The following is a 14,068-nucleotide window of genomic DNA, read 5'->3' on the forward strand; positions in this document are numbered from 1 at the left end:
GTCTCTCAAAGCAGTTGACCTTGACCTCCTTGGCTACCCATGTGCTCTCATTTCTGTGACTGTCTTCCCCTCCACCTTCATGCCCCAGAGTGCCCAGTGCAGCAGCCGGTCCTCAATGGAATCACGCTGATCATTTTTTACTACAGGCGGAGAAGCTGCTCATGGAGAAATGCTCTGAGCTCTCTGCGGTCACGGAGAGGTAAGTGCACCCTGTGCTCTCTGCTGGGCCAGCCAAGCTTCTGGCTCTGGAATGGACTAGTCTCTTCTCTAGGTGTCTCCAGGTGGTGATAGGCTGGAGTTTCTTTATCCGGACATTCTTAGGAACCTCAAAAGTTTATCTTGAAGTCAGTATTAGTGATGCATGTCTGTAATTGCAGCACTTAGAAGGCAGAGGCAGGAGGATCATTACAAGTCCAGCATAGTTTGAATAATGAGTTCCAGGCCAGCAAGGACTGTATAATGAAACCAAAAAGTAAAATGAAATAATGAAAGATACCCATGAGGTTTTTGTCGCATGATCAGAGGCTAAGGGAAGGTAGAAGAGAGCATTTAGGTGTTCGAGGTAAGTCGTTTGAGGTAAGCCAATAATAGGGAAAGGTTTCCTTCAGGTTTGGACTACAATCTGAAGGCAAGAGCCAGGTAAGGTGAAAGCTGAACTCACACATCCACACATGCACAGAGACAGAGCTCTTCATAGACACCCTCTCTCTCTCTCACACAGCCACATAAACACACACTCATATCACCACAGAAATCCACCCACAGCCCCTCCCCACTTTCTCACAGCGTAAACATCCATGAGCTCACACTCAGATGCACACATACACACCCAGTCTCATATTGACATATATCCTGAGTGTGAGCTGACATGTTCCTTCACACTTCATGCCTCAAACCTGGAATCTGTTATCTGTGGGAAGCCAGAGAGTCTTTTTCCTTTCTGGGTAGAGTATTCTCAGATCATGGGATGGACTTCAACTAACCCTCTCTGCTTTTCTTGTCTGTGAAGAAAAATTTTGGAAGCAGCTTTATTTTTTTTCATATTGTGGCAGCAATTCTTTGTTTTTCTTGTTAAAAATAAGCTTTAAACTGAAATAGAACCATATTACTTTTCTCCCTCAATGCCCTTTCATGTCCCCAGTGTCAACTAATAGTTCTTTTTCTTTTGATCATTTTTATTGTTTTATACATACATACCTGTGTATATATGTATACATATGATACACACACACACACACACACACACACAACTTTCCGAATCTATTTTTTCTATTTTGATGGTGAGTGTATATAGTTTTAAGGCTGACCACTTTGGATTGACCAGCCAATAAGAAGCAAGGCTAACCCTTCTCTCATAGTCAGTCATTGTGTGTGGGTCTTTGTCTGAGGCAGGATCATCGAACTTCACCTTTTCCATATTAAAGTGTCCATTGGTATTGCTATTGTTTGAGGCTTGTTTATGCATAGGCAGCAGTTCTTACAAGCTCTATAGAGAGAGCACTACCTTCTCCAAAGGTAACTGCCCCTCCACCCTAGGCACCACTTAGACCAGATTACTTGACCTTATTGATAGCCCACTATCCCACAGAGAACCCACTGACTTTGCCACTCTCTGGTGATTGTACTTTCCAATAACAAGACAATGTGACAAGTCTAGCACTTCTCTATGTACCAAAAGGCCAGGGGACAATCAGGCTGGCAGATTCTATCCCTGATTCTCTTGGGACCAGTGTCTTCCCTCTAGTCTGTTCTTCCCACACAGCATCCCTCAGTGTAACTAATTGCATGCCAGCTTTTCTTAGTCTCTCAAAGCAGTTGACCTTGACCTCCTTGGCTACCCATGTGCTCTCATTTCTGTGACTGTCTTCCCCTCCACCTTCATGCCCCAGAGTGCCCTTTGAGCATGCTTTGAGCAAGCCAGGTTTGCCCTAGTTACAGCTGTGGTCCAACCAAGCACCCTTTCTGGTGGCTCACCCTCTGGATTTCCCTCCCAGGTGCCTCCAGGTGGAAAATGAGCATGTTCTGAAGTCAATGAAGGCCTGCGTGAGTGAGACCCTGAGCCTGCTGGGCGAGCACTTTGGTCAGCTACTGGAGCTGGCCCTCACACGGGAAGTGCAGGTCAGTGTGCATTGGGAGACAGAGGACACTGTGGGATCAGCATGGAGGGAGGGGGCACCGAGTGATTCAGCCAGACTGGGAGAAAATGTGAAGTGGCCTTTCTTGAGAAGAACCCTCTTCAGCATCTACATGGAGACTCTCAAGATTCAGTCAGAGTTTCCAGAATATCTAACCCAACTCTGGAGTTTCCAGATGTGAAAACTAGAGTTCAGAAAGGAGAGAGATCTAGCCAGAGTCACAGGGCAAGGTGGTGGCAGAGCCTGGAGTATCTTTTAGCACTGTTCTCAGTTCCCTGAATCTTCTCTGTTGAGCTTCTATTCGCAGTGCACACAGGGGTCCTGCTGATCTTGAAGAACATATGCTACTGGCAGGGGATAAGCCAATTTTTGAAGTCCTGGCCACAGAGAACACTAGAAAGGTCATCCTCTGCTTCTAGGCAGACTCATACTTGACTTCAGAAAGAGGGTGTGGTGCAGTCTGATGCCTGACAAAGATGTACCATAAACTGGTCCACAACAGAGTCTACATCGAGGTCCTTAACATCTCTCCTCCCCACCTGCTGTGTGATCTGAGAGGTGACACTTGCCCAGGAATGAAAGTAAGAAGAAGTGAAGAGCAGGTGGACAGGCTGGGTTAAACACACATTATTTCCCTCTCCTGACTTTTTTATTCCTGATGCCTCCCAATACAGCAGGCTCCATAAGGTTTTCATTATAAGAGCTATTTACATGTTATTTATAGTTCAGGAATACTGTGTCACATACTTACCATTCTTTCCCACCACCAAATAAAAGCCTCCCATAAATAATAAAAGTCTGATTTTTCTCCAAAATCGGCTTCTCTGATGAGCTCAGAGATTCTTCCTATCCTTTACTGGGTGCATCCCATTTTGCACAGGGCCCGGCTCTTATGGCCTGATTCTCCTGCAAGTCCTCCCTCAGCCCCCGTTCCTACTCCTGAGACAGTGCAGCTGGTCCTAAGTATTCCTATCTCTGCCACAGGAGGGTCCTCAAAGGCTTCCTGTCCTTAGAATCAGAGACAAATGGAATGAGGGTCTCAAGGCTGCATTTGTGCTTTGGGACCCTAAGGACATCGGGGCTCTCAGGCACAGGTGCTCTGAGATTGGCATTCTTAGTTAGTGAACAAGTGTTATCAGTGACACAGAGGAGCAAGAGTGTTCCCTTTAGGGTTCATGCCACAAACTGAAGCATTAAAACATGTCGGTCCATGTTAGGAAGAAAATCTAGTGAATGACGAACAGAAATATTGAAGTCTGAAGAAGACTTAAAACCCTATGGTTTGAGAGAGGACCAATCCATGTGACAGGAAGTCATGGCAGAGTTCACAGTGGCAGGAACATCGTGTACACCTCACATCTGAGAAGAGGGAAGTAGAGAACAGAGACTGCTAATCCTCAGTAGACTTCTTCCTTTCTCCATTTCTATTCATCCTGGGATTCTGGCATGCTGAATGGCACCACCCACAGTCAGAGTAGGCCTTCCATCTTTGTTAAACCTTTCTGAAAACATCCTCACAGGCATGCTTAGAAGTGTATCTCCTAGGTGATTCCAAATCTAGTCAAGTTAACAATGACAATTATTCATCACGTACACTCAGAGGAAGCTCCAAGAGCAAAGGGATGGAGGGTTTTGTTTTGTTTTGTTTTGTTTTGTTTTGTTTTTAATTTGGAGGGGTCAGGAGATGCTCAATCTAGAAAGGGGCATTAAAATCTAACAAAATGCTTTGGAATATACAAGAGAAGTGTACGAGGGTCATTGGATGTAACCTCCAGGATACAGCATGTGGAGCAGTGGGGCTTCCCAGCAATGGGAAGGGCTGTCCCAGGAAAGCCCCCTGGCTAAGGTGGGCCAGCAATGACTGGAGGACAGAGACAGTAAACTGAAATTGAGCTGAATGTCCTTCTCTCTCAACAGGTTGTAATTCTATGAATGTGGGCATCATAGGGTGGAGGTAGTAGACTAGGCATATGGTTTGGAACCAAGAGTTTAAATCCTGACTGCTACTAAGTCATTTTGCATACTTGGGCAAGTCTCTTAATCTTTCTATCCCTAGCTTTCCTTGCTACTACAGTGGGTTGGGTTGGGATAAATGAAATGACACAAGGTACTTGGCAACCCTTTCTAGATTGTATATTGACTGTAAGTATGCTCTGCCTTAAAAGAACACAGTAATATTTTGCTACAGGAATGTCTCAATTTCATAATTGTGTACTGATATTATTTTAACTACTTGGTAAGGAGGGTATTGTTCAGGCTGGTGGAAGATGGAGCAGAGGGAAGCCAGCTGTCTGTGGGGCATCCTTCATCTTCCTGAAGCCATGGCCCCAAAGGATAACCCAACCTCTTAGTGAGTCCATTGTCAGCAATCAGTCTGCTTCTAGGGGCTGAGAGGCATTTCATGATGTCATGACCATGAAATCATGTATAGATTTCCTGACAATCGGCCTAACATTTCCTTCTAATTCTATTTGCAACTTTCAGATTTTGCTCAGATGGTTGTCCAGAGCAGGTAAAGCAAGGCTGCCGTGAGATTAAATAGCAAGGCAGAGACAGCCCAAGTACACTTGCCAGAGAAGTAGCATTTCCAGACGTTTCTTCCATCTTATCTTCTAGCTCCCTAGGAGAACAAAGCAAATGGATAACAAACTTCGCTTCTATTGCTTATCCCAGACAGGGGGGTTTCTTCCAGTTTGTTTGTAAGGGATGTATTCATTCCTCATTGCACCACGAAATCTGTTAGGAGCAATTGGAGGGAAGAAGTTTGTTTTGACTTTATGTTTGCACGTGAGTCCAAGTCAGGGCAGTAGGGATTTGAGTGAGGTCAGCTCACATCTGCAGTAAGGAGTGAGATCATCTCACATCTGCAGTGAGGAGTGAGGTCATCTCACATCTGCAGTGAGGATGCAGAATGACAAATGCCAGTGCTCAGCTCTCGGTCTCCTTTGTATTTATTCTGGGATCCCAGCCCATAGAATGGTGCCGCTCACAGTTAAGATGAGTTTTCTTAGCTCAGTTGACTTAATCTAGAAATCACAGGCATGCCCAGAGATATGTTTCTCCTATGTGATTCTAGAGCCTGTCCAGTTGAGTACCAATGTTAGCCAGTACAGACAGTCTGGTTTCCTTCATGGCCACAGTCTAGGCTGTCTCCACAGTAATGGTGGGGGTGGGGGTGGGGGTGGGGGTGTTCAGGAAAGTGACTGGTACAGATTCATCCCAAACTGAACTGAAGTGCTCAGAAAGTTAGTACCTCAGACCCAGCATTATCTCACTACTGCTTTCCACACCAAGAAGATGGAAATAGATCAGTTCTTAGTCTCAAAGGCACAGTCTTTAGATTCCATCCCCAGGGCTTCCAGAGGCCTTAAATGTACATTACAGTTGAGAAAAAAGAGAATACAGTCTTGGATGTGGCCTGGGCAGGATGGCAGCCAGAGTATTTATTTCAGTTGTCCATAGCCCCAAGCACGTATGAACATATACCTGCGAAGAGAAGCGAGCCACTGAAGATTAATTATGCTACCGTATTTACCATATATGGGAGAAAATTGTCCCTGCTCTCACAGAAGGGCATTTGGACATTTTTCTCCATCCTGAAAAGTCAGGAATTTGCAAGTACATTGGTGTGCATTCTTTGGCACTGCAATACTGAGTAACCCTCATGCTTTGCTCTCTCTATATGATGAGCTACCAGCACGCAGGTTGCATTGGCAGGACTCTTTTAGGTGTCCTGAGCTGCTGATCTTTGAACCACGTTAGATGCACTGCTTTTCTCAGTTTCCTGACAGAGTCCCAGGAGACATGTATTAGCACAGCATTACAGCATTTTAAGTAAATCTATTTGTAGATCTTCAATTTTCCTTTTTTTTTTTCTCCCAGGAATGCATGTGGGTTTTGCTAGCACTTCTGTAACTTCTTAGAATATGCTTATCACACATCCCAGATCCCCTGCCCCCAAAATCCTGGGGCTGGGGAATCAAGTCAAGGAGAAGCCTTTATCCAGGAACAATAAAGCCCTTGGGCCATGATTAGTTCCAAAGGATTTTACACTTTTGTGTTGAGAAGAGCATTGTAAATTGTCTGTTTTCTCCAGTGTGGGGGGTTCTGAATTCAGATAGATGGTAGAATGTATAATTGGGGGTAGGAAAGTTGTGGGAATCTCTTGTTATTTTATCTTTTCTATCTATTTCATTCTAGAATAGTGTATGGTTCTTGGATCAGAATGAAGAGAAGAGTGGTGGGCTATATCAAGTCTTTAAAATGGCTGTTTTAAGTATGTACTTAAGTGAAAGCCATCTTTCATGTTCATCCCTAGTCTGTGACATTAGCTGGAAAGAAAAGTATCACAGAAGAGCCAAAGGCCTAAATGATGCAGATTATTCTGAATGCAATGAGCTTGGATTTTTATTTTTCTCAGATTTGATATGCATTATTTAAAAAGCAAATTAAAGTCTTTTTGTCAAAGTATTTATACTAGAAATATGATATCTATTTAACACTTAAAATCATAAAATTAATTACTAGCAGCTGGACTAATTCTATTGATTATATATAATAATGTATTTCAAATACCTATTCCATCAAGATATGCTTAAAATAAAATTTTAGTTTGTAAAATTTATAGTTACTAAACTTTTTCCATGTTTACCAATTGTTCTGATGGTAAAGGGCTGGGGTTTGTTTGTCTGTGACATTTAGAACCTTATAGTAAAGGTATATAAAATAAAATGTCAAATATCAGTGATAAGTATCATAGGGGTGATCAATCATATGACTTAAAATTTAAGTTTAATACATTAAGGAAAATTTTGAGAGGAAAGTACAGTGGGGATATAAATTTAATGATGAGAAGTTATAAAAATGTCAAAGAAATATTTTTCACATATATTTAAGTGGATGGTGATATTAAGCTGTTTTGATATTTAAATAACAATGAGTACATCTGAATGATACAGGGATTTTATTTTTATGTCAATACAGATAGTCTATGGGAAATTACATAATACTATGCTGAGAAATTTTAGCTGTAAAATTAAAAATATGCAAAATCATAGACACAAATAATGTTATATCACGATGTTGCTGTCCCTACTTCCCACTAGAAGATTGCTTTGGACTTGGGTCTCCTGGCTCCTTTGGAAGATTTCTTTCTGGTTTCCACTCTTGGGCAGATCACTGGCACCTTTGGACCATGAGAACTACCTCTGGAGCCAGCCACTGCTCTCAGAACCATCTTTCCAGACCTCTGAATAGTTCAGACTTGAGTAGTATTTATTTGGACTACATCTTTGTGTTTCAGTAGTGCTCTGGGTCCCTGCTTCTCTCTCTTCCACTGATACATGAGCACTTCCAAAGAGACTCTACCAAACTCTCTTTTTCAGGCTCTATATGACCTCTGGATCTGGGCAGCTTTTCTCATATACTGTAGTTTTCTGGCACATCCTTTTGTATTATTGTATTTTCTTTTGTTTTACACTTTTGTCTAGACTTAGGGATAGTTTTTCTTCTTGAAAGAAATGAAATCACCCACTTTGGGGTCTTCCAAAAGCCTCTGGTTCTCACATCTTATCTACACTTACTTTCCTAAATGGGGTATTGTCAGTCAAGGGATATTTCACCTCTGAGAGACAACTCTGACTTCACGTGATACTTTTCCTGGTTCTGTCCACTGTGTCCAGTCTTTCTGTGCTGTCCCTCCACCCCCTGGCCCTAAGTCATGATATCTCCAGCCTGTTCCCTAGTACAGGAGCAGTTTCTCATCCCAATTCCTACAACTTTGATCTGGACACTTATCCATCTAATCTTTGGAGCATCCATGCTGATCTTTATGGCATTTATCTATGTTTTTATAAACTTGTTAAAGCATAAAAACAAACCCAATGATAGTTTTCATGACTGTAAGGGTTAAGTGATCTGGGTGGGGCTTAGCTGAGTGAACCTCATGTTCCTCATTTTTCATTAAGATGCTATGTAGCTGGAAGATAGTTTGATGACCTCCAGGTAGCTTCTGTCCCATGTATGTAGGTTGTTAAGTATCTTCTAAATGGAGAGTATAGACAGTGATTCTTCTAGAAGCTTTTCCAGGGTTCTTGAACTTCTTATATGCCACCCCAGGGCTCAGAAAGAACTATCCCAAGAAGCCTGGGTGGAAGGCTCAAGGCTTCTTATGACCTAGTCTTGGGAGTCCTGGAATATCACTCCTTCCAGGCACTGGCCTCCACTGGTCAAGTGAGGCATCAGAATTCAAGGGGGGAGTTAGCAGAGTGCAACCTTCTTTGGGAGGAATAGGTCAGGGTCTGTCTTTATTCTGCTTTGTCCTGTCAGAGCTGCTGGAGCCTAGTGATACTCCTTGGCCCACTTTGTCCAACTGCACACTTTCCATTTAAAGCTTCAGGAAACGTCTCACAATATTTTTCTGGTTTCTTCTTGGAAATTCTTTATAGCCAATTCTGTTTATCTCCTGACAGATTTCACTGGCTTTCAGTGGTTCTTTTTGATTGATGCTCAATAGACACATGCTGTTCTTTCTAGTGTCTTGTTTAGAGTTGATAGACTTCACACATCCTTGCTCCTCAGAGCCCTTTTCTCCTGGTTTTAAAAACAGTATTATTTTTGTTGTTGTTGTTTCATGTCTACACAGTCTGTCTTTTAAGAAAGTATTTGTCATTCACCCCACTAAGCCTATCTTGTTTTATTTTTTTTAACAATCTTTGACCACTCTTCTTATGATCTAGAATGAAGTATATTTTTTTGGAAATACCTCCCTGATTTCCTAAAAAACAAAAATTAGGTCAAACAATCCCTCCTAAAATTGACTTTTAGAAGTTAGTGTGCATCAGTTACCAAGATAGGTAAGGCCTTTCCTGGGGATAAAGAGAGGAGTCTGATGAGGCTCGGGAAAGTCTGACAACAAAAAGGATTTGAATAGAAGGAAAGACTTAGGGAATGAAAAAGAGAAGGTATCAGTTGGGGGAGACCTCCATATCACAGACATGCTGAGCTCAGCCTCACCTAGAACTCACATGGGGGATATGTGGCTTCACAGGATCACTATGGAGGATCCTGGTATCAGCAGAGGGCTCTGGGTCAGTTCTCTGCCTCTTACAGAGCTCTGGTGACTTCACTGACTGATAGATGTTAATGCAAACCAGGATTCAGGGAGTGCTGTTGATAGGACTGGATGGCATACTGGCTTTGCTTCCTAGCTGTTCTGGTTTAAGGGAAGTCATGTGCACATTAGTAATGGGACTATTGACTTACAGAGTAGAAATGCAGAGTCTTGGGGAGCATTTGTCACTTCTTTGTGGCTGTGACAAAGTATCTGACAAAAGCAACTTTAAAGGGGAAGGGTTGTTTTGGTTTACTGTTGACAGAGGGATGCTGTCCATCATGACAGGGAAGGCACTGCAGCAGGAACATAAGGTAGCTAGTTGTATCAGTCAGGAAGCAGAGATCAGTGCTGGTATATAGCCCACTTCTATTTATTCATTTTGGGACCCTGGCTCATGGCATAGTACCACCCACTTTCAGGATGGGCCTCCCTTCTTCAGTTAAAACTTTCTAGAAACACTCTCCTAGATGCACTCACAGATGTGTTTCCATGGTGATGTAAAACCCAATAAAGCTGGCCACAAGGGTAAACCATCACACTGGCAACAAAGTCCAGCTCCTAGGGACTAACTACGTGTGTTTGACCTTGGTCAGTTGTGTGCACTTCAGGATCCTCAAATGTGAATGGAGAGTTGAATTAAAGACTGCCATTGTTCAGACTGACAACATTCAGAGCTTCCTGGTTTCCTCGGGAGCTTTTGATCTGTTTTCCAAATTTATGCTGTAGGAAAGTATGCCTACACCTTTTCTTTGTCCTTGAGATAAATCTGGGTGTAATTGCTGTATATATGTGTATAGACATTAACATAAAATTATTCTCAGACTTAAATGGTCTAATATTAGCAGTTGATTGCAGAAGACATTGGGTTTGAATTGTTTAATTTAATGCTAATTTGCTTCAAGTGCAAACACTCATCAGGAACATTAGGTAATTATCATTTAGGTACAGGACCCCAATATATGAAATCTACATCTCCATTTGAGTGTGTATTCCATGTGTAGCTGCTCGTGGAAACAGTGGGGGAAGGAGCGTAACCTGCACGTTCACTACAGAGGTCCATGCTGACAAATCAAATCTTAGCTAACAATTCTAGCTTTTGTTGACTCCCTTGTGGGAGGTACCTACCAAATCTTAAAGCATATATATACATTTTAATTTTTAATGTAGTTTGCTTAAATATACACTTAACCTAAGGGTATCCAGTATAGAAGATTAATATGCTGTGTGTGAAGATCCCAAATCTCTTCATTTTAATCATTAGTAAGTGGTGAAACCAAGTCCTAAGAAGTTTATCTGATTTTCCCAAGCCCAAAATTGATGACTGCTAATGATGTTTTACTGCACTGAGGTAGGTACCTGCAGACGTTCTCTCTGTGCATGTTGACAAGGTTGGGATAAGAGCTTCCGCACCATGAGAGACAGAGGCTGTTTATTCCAACACTGAATAGGCAAAGAAACCGAGGCAAAGAAAGGCTATAGTAAACCATCTGCGCCAGGGCACAGCACCACAAGTGGCAGGGCCAGATTGGATGGAACTCAGGCACTTTAGTTTCAGAATCTGCTCTTAGCCAAATGCATTCTTGATTAGCATAGAGAGCTAAAGGCAAGCTGAGATTAGAGCCTGCATCTTCATTCAAGGATTCTTTCCCCAACACCAGGGTTATTTAAAAAGATAACCATTTTAATATTTAAATAAATAGTGTAGGTATTGCAGTGCATATCTATAATCTCAGCACTCAGAGACAGAGGCAGGAGGACTGTAGATTCAAGGGAAGCCAGACTTGCATGAGACTCTGTTTCAAAACAAAATAAAAACAGGTTGAGGAGATGGCTCTATCTGCAAGTTGATTTCTGTACAAAAAATGTAGATCTAAATTTAATATCCCAGATCCATGCTTGTTAAAGAAGCCAGGGGAGTGGTGTGTGTCTGGCATTCCAGAGCTGAAGGGGAAGACAGAAAGGCCCTTTGAGCTCCCTGACTGAATTGGTGATCTCTGGGTTCAGTGAGAGACTTTGTATCAAAATATTAGATGGAGAGATACAGCCATACACATGCATATACACATATGCAGATTTTTGCACACACACATACATATGCATGCATGCACACACACAAATACACACATATATGTGTGTGTGTGTGTGTGTGTGTGTATACACACACATGCACATACATGCTTGCACAAACACATGCACGCATACATATCTGGATAAACATGTAAACAAATGTGTGCACACAGGCATACAGGCATGCATAGACACATATATACAGATACACTTGTGCACACCTGTGCATATGTACAAACAGAGAGCCACTGAAAGGATACCTGAGATTTGAACCCATATTATGCAGATTTTGTTCTCTCAGAGGAGGCCTAGGAAGGCAGGTCTCCATATCCACAGTTTCCAGGGGAAATTTGAAAAACTTCATTCCTTAGTAGGTAAAACTAGCCGATAATCAATAAGTTACATGTGCCAAAGCTAATGGCTGATTATGAAGTGATTTCAATTTGTAAGGCTTCTCTCCCCTAGAAATTAGCCAAACTCTTCTAGGAATCATCTTCATATCTTATTTGTTAATGGCTTTCCTGGCTCTTCTTTAATTTTGTGGTCCTACGTGCAACCCTCTTCACACACAGTAGAGTGTTTCATCTTTGGTGAGTGTAGCATTCATTACTCTTGGAGTTACCTACCTGTCAGTAGAATTCTCGTGTCTTTATTTCTCATAGTTATATTCCAATGCGAATGTCCCCCAGGCAGGGTCATGCTACTGGAGCACGCTCATCTCAGCCCTTGAACCCATCACCAGCTGGAGTTCATCCCTGTCTAACAACCATCCAAAATGAGAAAAATTCTTTGACCCTAGCTGTGGACATTCCTTTGGTGTCACACTAATGCTTGTTTATTTCAATGGTGGTTTCTGTTCTCACTGTGAATTTATAGCACAACCAACTGGTATTTGCAGAGGCCTTCAGGAACCAGAGTAGAGCTCATTTGATCTCCATGCACTATTGGTTTGTAATGATTCCTCATCTCTGCATCTTTACCTCACCTACAGCTAGGGTCTTATTGCTCCCACAAGTAAGTGGGACAGGATTGTAGATCCCACAGAGGCTATTAGAAGCAAGGACACACTGGAATTCCTTTGAGAAACAAGAGCAGAGGGTAGTAGGTAGAAATGAGATAACCGGCTGACTTTTCTTTCTTCTTAGGCACTTGTGAGAAAAATCGATACCTCAGACAATATCTACATCACGGAGTCTACCACAGGGAACCTGTTCAGCCTGACCCAGGAGGGGGCTCCTCTGTGCCGCATCATAGCCAAGGTGAATTTCATCACTGCTGTTCCCTTTAGTTGAGATTTTACTTGAATGCATATGGCAGTATTGGGGCAAAGGAAGTAGGGAGGGTGTTTGGGCTATCTTCCCCCAACAGATTTTGTGACTCAATCATTCAACCTGGTGGAGGGACTTGACCTGTAGAGGTCACATGATATGCAGAACGAAGATATTCTTCAAACTCTCAACTCCAGTTTTGGTGATTAAATTCACACAGACTTATCTGAATTTCTTTTGGAACAAAGAACATTTTCCTCTTAAAAATTAAGTGGCAAATCTTGGCTGGCCCAGGTACTCAAAACCTCCTTTCTGTGTGCTGGTACTGCTCACGGAGACAATGCCCACTGCCTGCCCCCGACCTCTGTGTTCCTCTGTCATGAAAACACCAGAAGGCAGATGTGAGTTTGAATCTAAGCCACAGGTAGTATTTAACTTCCTGCTAGTTAGTCTCCTCAGAGGGCTGGGACCCAGGCTGGGACCCACCCTGGGTTAATGTTGATTCCAAGCATGTCCAATGGGAAAGACCTGGGCAAGGGCTATAGGCAGTTCTCATCCTAGCCCTGCTGTGAGCTTGTGGCTGGAGGCTGGCCAGGCCCCGGGACCATCATCCCTACCTTTGTGAACTGTGGGATTTTAAGACACATCCCTAATCTACCACAGAGTCTGGTCTTGCTGGTGGAAAAATAAGCCTGCAGTTCTCATTTTGTCAAACTCCGATCTAAACAGGCAGCCTTGGTGAGATGTTTGCCTTATTTGGTCACTGCTTCCTCCATTTCCCGACCTCTCCCACTCTCTTCCTAGCTGCCCACACAACTCCAGGCTTCCAGTGTAGCCTGGACTTAACAGCCATGGCTAGAAGTTTCAGATATTTGTCCAGATGCTTTGAGCCACACCCTACCATAGCCTATCTAAGGGAAGCCATGAGTCTTGTTGAATATTAATGATAAAAACAACAGAACCCTATGCTGCCTTGGTTGTTCCTCTGGTGGAGGCTTCAGGCTGGTACTGTTTGCACAGTTAAAGAGTTGGATCCACACGGATCCGCTGAGATGAGCCTCAGTGGTCTGGTAGACACAAACACTCCAGGATTCACAGTATTGGAGCACCTTGCCCAGCTCATGCTTAAAACCAGATTTTCCTACCCATGTTTTCTGCATTTCAGAAGATTAATAGCTAACAAGCACAGACCCTGCTCCAACAACTCCATCTGTCTCAATCATCATTTCTTCTTTCTTGGCTCCTGGTACACCTCACAATGAATGATGAACTTTCCCTGAGTGTGAGCCTTGTGAAAGTCAGGACTGGGAGACATTGGTAGGAGCTGGGAAGACATGGAATCTGAATTTTCTAAAGCTCCCCCCTCCCCTCCTGCCCTCCCCTCCCCTCTCCTCCCCTCCCCTCCTCCCCTTCCCAGCCACTCCCATCTAATCCCTCTAGTATCCCCCTCTGCTGGGGATTGAGCCCACTGGGGCATAGCTGTG

The 14,068-nt window shown here is 43.0% G+C and overlaps 1 protein-coding gene across 4 annotated transcripts in view; it reads left to right on the forward strand.

Moving 5' to 3' along the window:
* Insc (INSC spindle orientation adaptor protein) overlaps window positions 1–14,068 on the forward strand; it is a 108,525-nt gene that overhangs the window by 47,430 nt on the left and 47,027 nt on the right. For all 4 annotated transcript variants that reach the window (XM_021166905.2, XM_021166904.2, XM_029480213.1 and 1 more), the window contains 3 exons: window positions 147–199; window positions 1,995–2,118; window positions 12,462–12,575. In XM_021166905.2, coding sequence (XP_021022564.1) covers window positions 147–199; window positions 1,995–2,118; window positions 12,462–12,575 — 291 coding nt within the window. The remainder of the gene's footprint in view (window positions 1–146; window positions 200–1,994; window positions 2,119–12,461; window positions 12,576–14,068) is intronic.

This window comes from Mus caroli, chromosome 7, assembly GCF_900094665.2.
Source record: "Mus caroli chromosome 7, CAROLI_EIJ_v1.1, whole genome shotgun sequence".
In the NCBI taxonomy this organism is placed as follows: domain Eukaryota; kingdom Metazoa; phylum Chordata; class Mammalia; order Rodentia; family Muridae; genus Mus; species Mus caroli.